Source organism: Nematolebias whitei, chromosome 20 (genome assembly GCF_014905685.2).
Source record: "Nematolebias whitei isolate Nwh7 chromosome 20, NemWhi1, whole genome shotgun sequence".
Classification (NCBI taxonomy): Eukaryota; Metazoa; Chordata; class Actinopteri; order Cyprinodontiformes; family Rivulidae; genus Nematolebias; species Nematolebias whitei.
The window spans coordinates 34,630,563-34,644,824 of NC_056517.1; the positions used below are offsets into that span (position 1 = coordinate 34,630,563).

The 14,262-nt window shown below is 43.2% G+C and overlaps 1 protein-coding gene across 1 annotated transcript in view; it reads left to right on the forward strand.

Moving 5' to 3' along the window:
- The window catches only part of sh3glb1a (SH3-domain GRB2-like endophilin B1a), an 8,694-nt gene extending 1,595 nt beyond the window's left edge, over nucleotides 1-7,099 (forward strand). The window contains exons 3-9 of the mRNA XM_037694123.1: nucleotides 307-435; nucleotides 1,747-1,880; nucleotides 3,120-3,212; nucleotides 5,743-5,832; nucleotides 5,903-6,003; nucleotides 6,074-6,302; nucleotides 6,748-7,099. Of these exons, the coding sequence (XP_037550051.1) occupies nucleotides 307-435; nucleotides 1,747-1,880; nucleotides 3,120-3,212; nucleotides 5,743-5,832; nucleotides 5,903-6,003; nucleotides 6,074-6,302; nucleotides 6,748-6,855 (884 nt within the window). The 3' untranslated portion in view covers nucleotides 6,856-7,099. The remainder of the gene's footprint in view (nucleotides 1-306; nucleotides 436-1,746; nucleotides 1,881-3,119; nucleotides 3,213-5,742; nucleotides 5,833-5,902; nucleotides 6,004-6,073; nucleotides 6,303-6,747) is intronic.
- The last annotated feature ends 7,163 nt before the right edge of the window (nucleotides 7,100-14,262 follow it).

The following is a 14,262-nucleotide window of genomic DNA, read 5'->3' on the forward strand; positions in this document are numbered from 1 at the left end:
ACACACACACACACACACACACACACACACACACACACACACACACAGACCGCCTGGTAGTGTCAGTCGTCTCAGACACGCTGAACGCCGTCTGCTCGAATCCTCCCACCGATCGCCTGATCGTCACCGTTTCTGTAATTCGAACCAGCAGCTTCTTCTTGTCTCGATTTACATCATTAAAGCTTCTAATTTAATCACCAAATTCAAGTCAGGCTGTTCGGATCTCATCCGGGCCCGCGGTTCTGAGAACCTTCTGTTTGAGCGGTCCTTTTATGACTTCATCATCCAGTTTTTCCTCCTCCTCAGACGTGCGGCTGGAAGAGTTCGTGTACGAGAAGCTGGAGAAGAAGGCCCCGACGCGAGTGAACAACCACGACCTGCTGGGCCAGTCCATGATCGAGTCGGGGAACGATTTTGGACCTGGTACCGCCTACGGTGAGTGCAGAACCCGACACCTGCGGACTCCGTCCTGATCGATACACCCCCGACTCTGAATCTGTTTTTAAAAACTACAAAAATGAGTAACTACAACCTCAAAAATCCTCCTTCTCACCAACGTGCAGTATTTCTGTCTCTTCTTTCAGCCGAGTGGCTTTTAAGTACACAGAAGTACACAGATGTTCTCAGGGGTATTCAGATTTATTTACACGTACATAGTTCCAGATTACAAGAAAAAAGCAGCTTAAATCCACTTTAAACAGAGAAACCAGTAATTCCCTCTGAGCAGACGCTCGTCTACAGTGGGAAGCAACCCAGTTTCCACGAAGCCAGATTTTTCATCCCAAACGCCGACCGTAATTAAAACGTGTCGGCCTGTTGGAGCTCAGAGTACGTGTTGTGGAACACTCTCAGCCACTTCCACACCGAATTTTAGCTCAGCGTCTGTAAAACTGACCGACTTGCAGCCGTTTGTGTTTACCAAGGTTGCTGCGCTGTGGCGGCCATCTTGAATCAGGCAGCTGTAGACGCACAGCCAGTCATCACTTCCTGGGAGTTTCATTAAAACCCATCCACTGGTTCACAAGATATTTTGCTAACAGACACAGGCAACTTGCTTCTGGTTCTGGTTATTTATTGACAGCAGCGTCTGTTTAATCCCTGGATCCTACAACGAAACACTTTTTTTTTTTTCTTCCTCCTTTCATTTTTAAAGATGACAGAAATACGTCGCGGCGACGGAGAAGCACCGGACAACCTCGCGGCGAGGTCTGGTTGTCACGACGACCAGCAACCGCTGATGTCGACCCCTGGGTGGTTTATTACAATGTCCCCGTTACCTAGCAACAAGCAACCTCCCTGTCTTATCACGTCGGGCTAAATTTGTCCATAACTTTTTCTCTGAATCCCATCAGAACAGAAAACTAGAACGAAGAGGCAAAGTAAATCAGTAAATATTTGTTTATTTATTTAAATCCGTCCAGAGGACCTGACTTAACTTTGTTAGATGTTTCTACCTGGATTATTGTCCATGCGTCAGAACAGTAAATGTCGTGTTTCTTCGTTTTAAAACCGTCAGTGTTCACACATCTGTGCCACTTCCTGCATGTGTCCAGTTCTTCACTTTTTCTGTCTGTCCAAGCAGCTCTCACTGTAAACGAGTCTTTGAGGCTCAATGTGACGCATCTGTTTAAATAAAGGTTGAACGAATGAAAGATGTCGTCGTGACTTTCTCCTGACTCCGCGCGTCGGGAGCCGGTTCTGTTCAGGTCTCGGTAGATTCACCCGGTTGTTCGCGGACTGTTACAGGAAACGCTCTGATAAAGTGCGGCGAGACGCAGAAGCAGATCGGCGGCGCGGAGCGCGAGTTCATCCAGAGCTCCGCCCTCAACTTCCTGACGCCCTTCCGAAACTTCCTGGAGGGCGACTTTAAAACCATCCTGGTGAGTCGGACTGTCGGCCGATGTTCTAAAACCTGTAATCTCCTCCAGATTTGTAATCTGCCCTTGAACCTAATGCACCCCCATACCATCAGAGAGGCAGGCTTTAGAATTAACTCTTCCTCTGTGGCGCTCGTGGTTTCAGTTCTCCGCCTCAGTCCACTTTAAATGAGCTCTGGTGAAGAGAAGGTGTTCACATGTGGCTTCTTCTTTGCCTGATAGAGCTTTAATCAGAGTTGGTGGCTGAGCTGTGTTTACAGACACTGAAGCCGTTCGTTTGTATCAGTTGTGTTCAGAGAGAAACCCGTCGAATGAAAAAACACGGTTTTTATTAATTTGCAACAACAAAAAAAAGACTGAAATTAGCTAAAAAAAAATTAAATAAATCGGCAAACAATAGCTGAAAACTAGCTGAAATAGCAGAAAAAGCTGAAAGTAGCAGAAATAAGTTGAAAGGAGCATGACAAGCTGAAATTAGCTGAAGTGGAAATTATCTGAAAAAAGCAGAAATTTGCTGAATAGTAGCTAAAAAAGGGCAGAAAGAAGCTTAAATAACCAGAAGGAAGAGCCCGTTTTTGCTGAATTAGGCTGAAAAAAGTTGAAATAAGTGCAAAAAATGTGGAATTAGCAGAGAAAGCTAAAATTAGCACGAAACAGCTAAATAGTAGCTGAAATAGCAGAAAAAGAATAAACTTGCAGAAATAAGCTGAAAGGAGCAAAACAAGCTGAAATTAGTAGAAAAGTTAGAAGAAGCACAAAAATGTTGTAGTTAGCAGAAATAATCTGAAAGGAGTGCAAAACAGCTGAAAAAATCAGCTGAAAGTAGCTGAAAAATGTTTAAATTTGCAGAAGGAAGCTGAAGCAGAACAAAAAGTGAAAGCAGCAGTAAAAGGTTTAAACAGATCTAAAGATGTGAAGGATGGAAAATGAGCTCGGTTCATTTTCTATGAGAAAAAAATGTCAGAAAAGGCTAAATATAAAAAAAAAAAAAAAAAAAAAAAAAGCTGAAGTTGCACCAAAACCGAAAGTCACAGCAGGATTGAACGAGCTGAACGTTTCGATTCATGATTTGTTGACATGGATCGAAAACTGCGCCAAAAACATACGGAATAAAAATGGATCACAATAGTGTGAACTTCATAAACAGGCACACTATTAAAAGCCCGGCTGTTTGAAAACTGAACTTTTTCCAAAGAAACGTTTTAATGCCTTCATTTTTTATATTTTTTTCACGTCGTTCAGAAAGAGCGGAAGCTGCTGCAGGTCAAACGTCTGGATCTGGACGCAGCTAAAACCAGGTTAAAGAAAGCCAGGATGCCCGACGCCAGAGCTGCAGTGAGTACACACACACACACACACACCATAACACACACACACACACACCATAACACACACACACACACCATAACACACACACACCATAACACAATGTGTGTGTGTTTACTGTTTTAGGACCTTTTCAGGTGTAAGCGCTTCCCGTAGTCCTTATGGCTATTTAACTAAACTGCTCAGGGCCAAGACGTGCAGCAGTTATTGTCATTAATTGTTTGTTTGATGATTTAAAATGTATTTTTATTTAAAAATGGACCCGTGGGCCCTCAGTCGAACGTCTCTGCATCATGGAGTTAATTTACCGCCTGTAAGGAGAGAAATGTGAACGTGCGGATGTGACTAACGGTTATTTGTTGCGTTTAACTTCATTGAACTCTTCGGGGATGTTCGTATATTTCTGTTTAACGAGTTGCACGACACGAGAGTTTCCGTTTAATTTCCCGTGACTTGTGTCTCATGAGCAGCACGGGAAGTTTTGCGCTTCCTCTTCTTCTGGTGTCGCACCGTCACGTTCATCTTTTCTTCGTCTCTTCTGCAGCTTTGTGACGCGTTCACGTTTGAACCCTCCCCAGCTCTTTAGCAGAAGTTTAACCCTCGAGCCGCTCCTGGAGGAAACTCCGTCGTTTGGAAAATACCAGTTGAGAGTTTTTGTCGTTCTTTAAAGCCATTTCTGCTCAGCCTGAAAATAAATATAATTTAAATTATTTAATTTTTTAAATGTTTTAGCTCCCTACAGACCTTCTGTACTTAAAAAAAAAAAAGTTAATATCTTTATTTTAGAGCAATTTTTGAATAAAAATGTGCTACGAATGAACATCCAAGTTTCACTTTTTGAATGGAATTACTGAAATAAATCAACTTTTTCACGTTATTCTAATTTTACGAGCAGCACCTGTATTTTAAAAGTACTTTTACATCACTTTGTGATTTATAAGTGTATTAAGTGCAGGATCATTTGTCATTTAATGAGTAGATCCCACACCGGGGTCAGCCGAGCCTCGTCATCCTCCTCACACATCACATCGTTCACAAAAGCGCAGGAACTTATGCGCGGTGCAAAACTTTAATTATGTTTGTGGTTTTTGATAAAATTGCCCGTGACTTTGAACTTTTAGGGGCGGAGATGTTTTTTTAAGAGCAGAAGCAGAAATGCGAAGGACAGCGCACCTCCTCCTGTCCTGCCTGCTCCAGACCCAACGGGCGCACGCGTCCAACAGAAACTGAAATTACCACTTGTGTATGTTCACCCGCGTCAAGAGTGAGTCATTGACACACGTGGTGGAGAGAATCTGGTGATTTTTCAAAATAAAAGGTTTTTTTCTGTGGTCCCGGTATAAATTGACCCGGTGGTTGGGGACCCCTGCTCTACAGGATGGCGTTTTAGGAAAAGCAGACGAGGCCCAGTTTTCAGTCAAGCCGTAGAGCCGCCAGCGTGCGTGCATGTGCATCTTCTGTTTTATACCAAGAGTTCATTCTTTATATTCTGTTGTGTATTATTATATTACAGCGTCCCTCGAAGGTGAGAGCAGACGACCGGCTGGCGGGTTAATATGAAAATCACACGTGGAGGGATAGAAGTGAAACAGCAAAACATTTCTCAAAGAAACATCATTTTATCTATGAATGTGGCATCAAAGGAGCATTTATAAAGGGATTTCAATGGGTCACGTTATTTCCCCCGGAGGAACACTAGAGGGCGGCAAAGTGACTGGGAGTTTACGGGAGCGTTTAAAATAGTTCTGACAAAGTCAAAAAAACGTTCAGAAGATTTTTCGGATCAGTCACATTCATTAACGCCAAAAATAAATAAATTTGCACACGATAATCGAAGCGTAGCTGGGTTAAGGAGCGACTTCCTGTTTTTAACGACATGCGTTTGTATAAACTTCTTTCATTTTTGGTCAGCAAATGTAGAAGTTCCAAATGTTTATATTTATTCCTTTTTATGTCCCACAAAGGAAGTGATCTTGTAATTTCCTAGGTGTGCGTTTGTCCTTCTGTTAGCAAAATATCTCGGGGAATCTCCGAACAGATGTTGGAACTCGTAGCGCACTTTCGTTACGTCTGCGGCTGATTTAACTTTTTAGAGTCGAGCTGATTCAAGATGGCCGCTGCAGCTAACTGACCTTAGCGAAAACGGCAACAAGGCTGCGATTTTCAGAGCCACGATGTGACGTGGTTGTAGCCGAGGAGGCGTTGTGCAGGTCGGCACCAGCTCGGTTTCAGTCCTTCACTGATGATGTCATCAGGTTCGGTCGTAAGAGACCCGACGGATGAGACGCGCCGTGAGAACGTGTTGTTTGTTGTGTCGGCTGCGCAGCAGCTGCAGCTCTAACTTCTGTGTCACTGTTTTCTAAAACGCAAAGCCGCAGATGTGAGCGGAGGAAGTGGCCGAGGTGAGTGGAACGTTGGAGCCATCTTCCATTTGATTATGGTTTAACTGGTCTGTTGTGGTCTAACTGGTATTTGGATGGATAAATATCGTAATTTTCCTCTAAAATAAACGCACTAAAGTCCGATTCTTGGTCGTCAGGCCGAGCAGGAGCTGAGGATGACCCAGAGTGAGTTTGACCGACAGGCAGAGATCACCCGCCTGCTGCTGGAGGGCGTCGGCAGCACCCACGTACGTAGCTCTAACGAGGAGTTTTGTTTGATGTGTACTCTCGGCCGAGACGTTTCTCCTGCGTTGCCAGGCGCACCACCTGCGCTGCTTGAACGACTTTGTGGAGGCCCAGACGACGTACTACGCACAGTGTTACCAGTACATGGTGGACCTCCAGAAGCAGCTCGGCAGGTGGGTTCTCTTCGAGTCCTGCTCCGGATGTTTCACCTTCGGTTTGCAGCAACTCTGATCCTCTTCCCAGTTTCCCCTCGACGTTCTCCAACAACAACCAGTCTTCGGTGTCGGGCGGGGCCAGCGTCTCGGTGCCCACCATCCCGGTGTCGGCCTCCCTGCCCGGCGTGTCGGCGGGCCGGGCCGCCTCGTCGGGGGGCTTCAACGAGCTGCGCAGCTCCAACGGCAGCCGCAAAGCCCGAGTTCTATACGACTACGACGCTGCCAGCAGCAGCGAGCTCTCCCTGCTGGCTGACGAGGTGAGCGGGCGTTTCCACGGTCCCCCAAAGAAAAAGGTCCAGAAACAGATTTATACACTTTCGATGAAGGTCATGTTGTCAGACCTTTACCTGCTCGTGAGCCAACAGCTGAACTACCGTAACAAATCATAACACAAATTACTGTAAATGCTAGAAAAGCTGCACCATCTACAGTATATATATATATATATATATATATATATATATATTCATGCCATTTAAATTTTTATTTAAATAAAAATATTAAAACAATTAAAAAACTTATATTAGTAGTAGAATAAATGGTGCAGCTGTTGCTGCTTCACAGCCACAGCCTTAATACACCCCCCCCCCCCCCCCCCCCCCCCCCCCCCCCCCCCCTCCCGTCCCCCCCGGTCCTGAAGTGCTGTGAACTCGTCGGTCCGGTCCGTCCTTTGCTGCAGCTGTTTGCTTCCTGTCCCTGCAGGTGATCACGGTCAGCTGCATCCCCGGCATGGACTCAGACTGGCTGATGGGGGAGAGAGGGACCCAGAAGGGCAAGGTGCCCATCACTTACCTGGAGCTGCTCAACTGAACCCCCTCCCTCCTCCGGCCCCGTGCCCCCCAGCTGTCATCTCGTATTTATACTGCAGGGAAACAAGAGTTTCACACGCAGCACATAGGACCGAATAAATTACAGCAAATGGACCCAACCTCTCATTTCTTTCCAGTAAAACCTCCTTTTCATTTAGCAGAACATTAACTTCTTTCAAAGAGATTGTTTACAAAATGCATCTCAGATCTTTTTATCTGTTTTTTTTCCCTGGGAATTAAAAAAAAGGCACTTCCTTTAGAAGTGAGGAGAGGTGCTGAATATTTTTTAAGTCTTATTTTTAAGTGATGTATTTACCTAAATACCAGTTTCATTTTGAGTTTGTGTCTGAAACTTTACAGGAAAACGTTGACGCTTCTGGATTGTTGGTTTTTTCCTGTTAGTTTGCAGCGACACCACCAGTGTTTGGTCCATTTCTGATCCTCGACCAGAAAACAGCTGCAGCTGTGGTGAAATGAACAAAATGAGCATCTTTAAAGAAAAAAACTATTTATTTATGTGGTTTGGATCAGTTTGCTGTTTACTTTAACTTGCTTTACGTCTTACTAACGCGGCTCCGTTTGACCTGAAAATTCATTTCAGTTTAATATTTGTTGTTTTCTCCAAAGTATTTTCTTGATTTTTAAGATTTATGTCTTTGTTTTGTGCAGCCCATCCAACAGCAACCAAATGTACGATACATGTTCAATATAAAACATTAAAAAGGAAAATAAACGAACATTTTCGTGTGTTCTGATGGGACCAGCAGAAGGTCCGTTGATTCACAAAACTTAATGTGCAAGAAACGCACAAAGGTGAAGAAAATAACGACACAAAGTGATAAAAAAAAATTTTAACATTAAAATGTTTTCCCACAAGTTTACTTTTCAGAGTTTTGTTCTTATGAGTATTCGTCTGTTAGCAAAATATCATGAACCACGGCTCAGAATCATTCGAAGTGGAATCGGTCCGATTCAAGATGGCTGCCACATCTAATCAACACTGGGACCAAAACGTTGCTCAAAGCCTTGTGTTGGGACGATGCTCGGCTACTACCACACCAAAATTCAGCTCAACTTCTGTCAATAATAATAATAATGTCATCACAATGTCAGCACTGTATGTTTCCATACAATGGCGAAATTAGTCTCTGCATTTAACCCATCCACCACCAGGTGGTGCAGTGGGCAGCTATTGAAAGCGCCCGGGGGGGCATTTTAGGGATGAGGTGTGCTGCCCAGAGACACCACGTGATGTGCAGTGACTGGGGATCGGACCTGGGACTTTCGTGTCCCAAGCCAGCTGCCCTGCCTCTACACCATCTCGGCCCCCAATAAATTAGCAGAGTCGCTAGGTGGAGCGTTCGGTTCTGTTGACGGGGAGCGGCGCGGCGCCCCTCTTTTTATAACAGTAGGGCAAACACGGTTCTTTCGCCGTGCACCCACATTTTGATGATGTCGGTTAGGCCTGTCATGATACATTTTGCTGGGCGATTAATTGTCTCAGAAATTATTGCGATAAACGATAATGTTTGGAATTTGACAATAATTGGTAATTGTCAAATTTAAGAAAAAATAAAAAATTTTGTGTGTAGTACCTATTGGCGACCACCGGATAGCAGTTTGAACCTAAGGATGGATAGTGAGGGAGTGAGCAGTGCGTCTTTTTAAGAAAAATGGGAGGGAGGCCCCTTGACGTGACATGGGCTGTGTCTCTTCCTTTTTTCGGTTCTCAAAATAGTGGACGCTCGGTGTGGTTTGAGCTCTTTAGCATAGCATTTGTCAAACGAAGCTTTTAATAAAAAAAAATCAGTCCACAAGTTCTCAGCTTCTTTTTGCAAAGAAAAACAACTTTTTACATGAAGGCACGGGTTGGAGCTTCAACAAGACGGAGGTTTTTTCCCCTGAGGTCGGCCTGTTAGCTTAGCTCGTAGCTTAGCTTCTTTTAACGATCCAAAAATGCGATTTTGGACGGTTAAAATGTATTTGAAAGAGAAAGGGAGGCATCAGTGAAGAACACGAGTTGAGCCTTTTGTCGTCCAGTGTCTTCAGTAGAAAGAGAGAGACGGAGAAACGATAAAACCGATAAATGAAAATGAGGTTGATAATTTTCATTCACCGTGCGATTAATTGATTTATTGTTTATCACGACAGGTCTAATGTCGGTACCGGGAGTCGAACCAGTGACCTTCCAATCACAGGCCCACCTTCTCTGACCTCTTCACCACCACTCCCCACAAAACATTTTTTTTAAACATTTAAAACATTTTAACTACTCTTGTTCCAAAACAGCTGTTTGTTTGTTTGTTTATGAAGTTCTACTAATCCTAAACAGCTCGGGGAATTTTAAATCGCACGCCAAGCGACAGTTTAAGGGACTTGAGGATAAAAGTGGCGAAGCTACAAAAACAGCCAGCTCACGTGTCTCAACTCTTCGGCTTTTCTTTTCAGCCGATTTCGGCTTTGCTTACATTGAACGCATACCCGCGTTTCATAATTACTTGTTGACTTATTTGGAAACCTATTAAAGTAAATTTCAAACGGCACTGCCTGATGTCGTTCAGGACCAAGCTTTTTAAAAATGTGACCTTTTTGTGCCCTCGGAGGAGCAGGAAGAGCTGAGAGGAAACGAGTTTTGCAAACCGGCCGTTGACTAACGAGCCGCCTGCTCGTCTCAACACACGGGAATATTTTCATTTCCAAAAAGACAACTATTAAAGAATTAAACTAAACTGGACTCCTGCGGTTGAAGCAAAACTACAGAATAAAAGTCGGGCTGTTTTGTTTTTGTGCAACTTTTGTTAAGACTCTTCGATGTTACCTTTGACCCTTTGATATTAAAGAAAACGGTCGTTCAGTTGAGCTCCGATCTTTTTTTTTTTTTTCCACCACGTTCTTCTCAGCGAGCTGAAGGCAGCATCAACCGGTTCACGCAGATGATCAGACGAGCGATAGCATGCCTGAGAAAAAGCACTTCCTCTTTCTGCAGTCCATATTTTCTGTAACGTTGACAGCTGCCAAAACTTTTTAACTTCTGCTGTTTCAGCGAAACGGCTTCGGCTCGCCTTTAGCCGCTACAGCCGAAGACGCAGATACGCAAAAAATAAAATTTCACGCTCGCTAATCCTGGAAGGAAGATGAATCTGTAGTCAAGATGTCTAGAAAAACAGCAAAGATCATTACACCCCACCCCCAAGGCCACGAAAGCTGGGAAATCATGTAATTGCATTTGTTAGTAAAATATCTCATGAACCACTGAAGAAAATATCATTCAGCCTTTATTTCTACAGGTTAGTCTCATTGAGTCACGAGGACTCATTTACAAGAGAGACTAAAAAACAAAACCATAAATGAACAATAAACAGCCATAAAAGGCATATAAAATAAAAAGTAAATAAAAGTAGTGATATAAAACTAAATGAAAACAAGCTGCGTTATGAAACGAGGTAAAATACTAAAAACAGGAACATGTCTTCGTTGATTTTTGCATTAAACTTAACAATTGTTTAAAATCCCTTAGAGGTCAAAGTTGAGAGCTTCATATCTTTTTGTAAGATGTTCCAGGAAACGGGAGCGGAGCAGGAGAAGGCCCTTTTGTCAAGTTCAGTTCTCACTGAGGGGACGCTGCAGGTAATGATGTCCTGAGAGCGCACGCTGTAGCTGCACTCATGTAGGTTGAGAAATTAGAAGGCAACAGACCAAGAAGTGATTTAAAGATGAAAATGTACCAGTGAGAGAGCCTGCATGAAGTTAATGACCAGTTAACCAGTGAATACAGGGCGCACTGGTGGGTATGGTAATTACAACCGGTTATGAAGCTTAACGCACCATGATAGACAGCGTCCAACATCTACAGGGTGCTTGTAGTTTATGTAACTATATGTCACAGTATGGCTGGATGGAAAGTAGCAGCTATAAGGCGTTTCCTAACATTCAGAGTTAAGCAAGATCCATTTCTGAAAAATAAACTCATTTTTAATTTCAGTTTCTTTATCAAGTTTTCAGTGCGGCTTAAAAGAGAAGTGCATCGACCCAGATTCCCAAGTATTTGTAAGAATTCACAAACTCAAATGGAACACCATTCGTAGATGAAATAGAAAGGAGGACTGCTGGTACCAACTTCCTGTTTGAAAACAACATCCCTTTGGTTTTATCAGCATTTATCACAAGTTTGAGACGGAACAAATCTGACTGGATGATGTCAAAAGTAGACCGTAAAAGCTGGAAAACCTTAGCAACTGATTTAGCTTGACAATAAACCACTGTATTGTCTGCACAGAAATGCAAGGATGTATCAGGAATGATGTGACCTACGTTACATATGTACTGTATATTGTAAAGAGGGTGGGTCCTAAGACTGAGCCTTGTGGTACACCATTATTGACAGATTGTTCTGAACGCATTGCTTTTGGCCTGAGAGATAAGTAGAAAACCAATCGATAATGTGATCAGAGAAACCAATATCTGACAGTTTATGGCATAAGATGTCATTGGACATTCATCATCACTGGGGGTATGTCTAATGTCTATAGCTTATTAACTTGTGGAGTCAACCCGATTCAAGATGGCTGCCACAACGAATCAGTCTTAACCAAAACTATAATGGCTGCAAGTCTGGCTGTTTTACTGACATTCAGCTAAAATTTGGCGTGGTAGTAGCTGAAAGTCTTCAACACATATTCCAGGTGCTACCAGATTGCTTAATATTTGGTATGAAACTCGGTCACGCCAGGTGTGTTTCGGATGAAGGTATTGTCCACTTTAGATTCAATTGCTCGTTAACACAGCTAAGTAGCCAAGCGTGTCAGAAACTCAGAGCATTCAGGCGTCTCACCGTGGTGAAACTGCTGATCTGCTGGGATTTTAACTCGCAACCATCTGTGGGTTTACAGAGAACGGTCCGTACGAGAGAAAATACCCAGTGAGCGGCAGCTTGAGTGGACCAGAACGCCTCGCTAACGTCCGAGGAGACACGTTAAAGATGACGGAATGAACGAATGAAGCTTTACCGTCTTCATCACGAGTACGACGAAGCTCAAAACCAGGAGTTCTCTGAGTCCACAGCGTGACGTAACATCCACATTTAACCTAAAACAGCACATACGTGTTCAAAACGGTCATGGCTCGGGGAAAGGAACTCGGAATCTGGTGGTCTGGGTCCTGGTGTACCTGGTGTCTGCCTGGAGGCAACAGCTCAATAAGTTGGGAGCTGTCTTTGGTGAAGTTAGTGGATCTGCTGAGACATGAAGATGAAGATGGACTTTAGATGGGTGAGGACGCAGTGTCCACCTCCTCAGTCCACCCCAGTGCAGGGATCAAACCACCGAGATGCAGCCGGTCAGCACAGTAGAAGTTCACCGGATCCTTTGCCACATTATTCCTCCTGAAGTGAAGATGCTGCAGAACCTTCTTCAGGACGGTGCAGGAGAGATCAGCAGATACCTGGGTGCCCAGGAACCTGATGCTGTGTTCCACCTCCATGCAGCTGCTGTAGATGCATGAAAGGTTGACCACCCCAGGAGGACATCAACAGGATCGTTGACTCAACACCACGGTGTTGAATTCAGGCAACAGTAGCTCAAACAACCACTCGTTCCAACCAAGGTCTGCAGAACATCTCGCCTGGTGCCACTTCCTGTCGGCTGAGAGCAGGAAACTGAGACTAGAGTTCACGCAGCTCACCAGAACTGGACACAGCTTGGTTCTGTAAACCTTAGACAGTTGTGCATGACAACCCCAACAACCACGCCACGTTCAAAACACATGAACTTTCTTTACGCTCGGTTTGAACTTCAGCTTCCCCTGAGAGCCTGAACTCAGCTGCTGCCAAGTGATTGGATGATTATAGCTACTTGGGTTAACGAGCAATTAAAGAGGTGGAGCATCCGCTTCTCTACTGAGTTTAGGTAAGTGGATCAAAACCAGTGGATGGAGCTTAACTAGAGAAAATTCAGTGTGAAGGATTTTAGCTGAAAGCTGCTGAAGAAGCTGAAACCAGCTGAAAAGGTTTCATCGCTGAACTGTTCATGAGAGTTGATTTAAACAGCTGATGTGCTGAAAGCAGGAAAATCTAACCAGAAAAACAGCTGAAATGTGTAGAAAAAGCTGAACAAAGCAGAAATGAGCAAAATAAGCTAAAATATACGGAGAGGCTGAACAGGTTACAAAAAAAACCCTGAAATGAGCAAAAAGAAATTGGCTGAAATTAGCAGAAAGAGAATGAAAGAAGCATAAAAGTTTTAATTAGAAAGAAGCACAACAGGCAAAAATGAGCTAAAATAGCAGGAAAACGTTGAAATTAACAGAAAAATGTCTAAAAAGTAGCTGAAAATGGAAAAAAATCAACTAGATTTAGCAGAAAGAAGCTAAAAGAAGCATAAAAAGCTAAAGTTAGCATTAAAAAGCTGAAAAAGTCAGAAAGAAGCCGCAATTAGCTGGAAGGAACCTGAAAGTTGCATAAAACATTTAAATTATTAGAAAGAAGTACAAAAGGCAAGAATTTACACAAACTAAATAGCAGAAAAAGGCTAAAATTAACTGAAAAATATCTAAGTAGCTGAAAAAGTTGAATTTAGCAGAAATAATTTGAAAGGAGAATAAGAAGCTAAAATTAGCAGAAAGATGCAGAAAAAGCTAAAATTGGCAGAAAGAAGTTAAAGGGAGCTATATTTTGCAGAAAGAAGCAGAAAAAAGCTGAAATTGGCTTAAAGATGCAGAATAAAAGCTTAATTTGGCATAAAGCAGAAAAAGCTATAATTATAAAGAAGCAGAAAAAGGCTGAAATAAGCATAAAAAGCAGAAATTAGCACACAGAAGCAGATAAAAGCTTAAATTAGCATAAAAAAGCTGAAATGAGCTTAATTCATTCAACCTTTATTTAGACAGGTAAATCCCATTGAGCCTCGAGGACTCATTTACAAGAGAGACCTGATTTCAACACTTTAAAAAAAAGCTGAAAGAAGCTGAAAATGCTGAAATTAATCAGATTTATTTGTCATACACGCCACACATGGTACATGAGGTGGGACGATACTGCAGGGTCCCAGTTACACCCAACAAAAACACAAATTGTAAAGAAAAACATGAGTAAGATCCGAGTCCTGAATACACGAAGCACTAATGGTACAAAAACAACAGCGGCACGAACATGAGTCTGCGCGAGCAGATGAGGACCAAAGCACACAACTCAAAATAATCAGCAGCATGAGATCAGCTGAAAACAGCATGCGACTGATCCGTGTTAGTAAAATGTCCAACGCGTGTGCGTCGTCTGGTGGTTTCCTCTCTTCCCGTGTCCCACAGAGCTGCTTTCAGAATGAATCTGGTCGCTCCCCATCAGATTTCACTTCTCCAAATGTGTTCGCGTTGATCTGTGAGAATTCAAGCTGCTGCTTCAGGGAAGAATAAACAC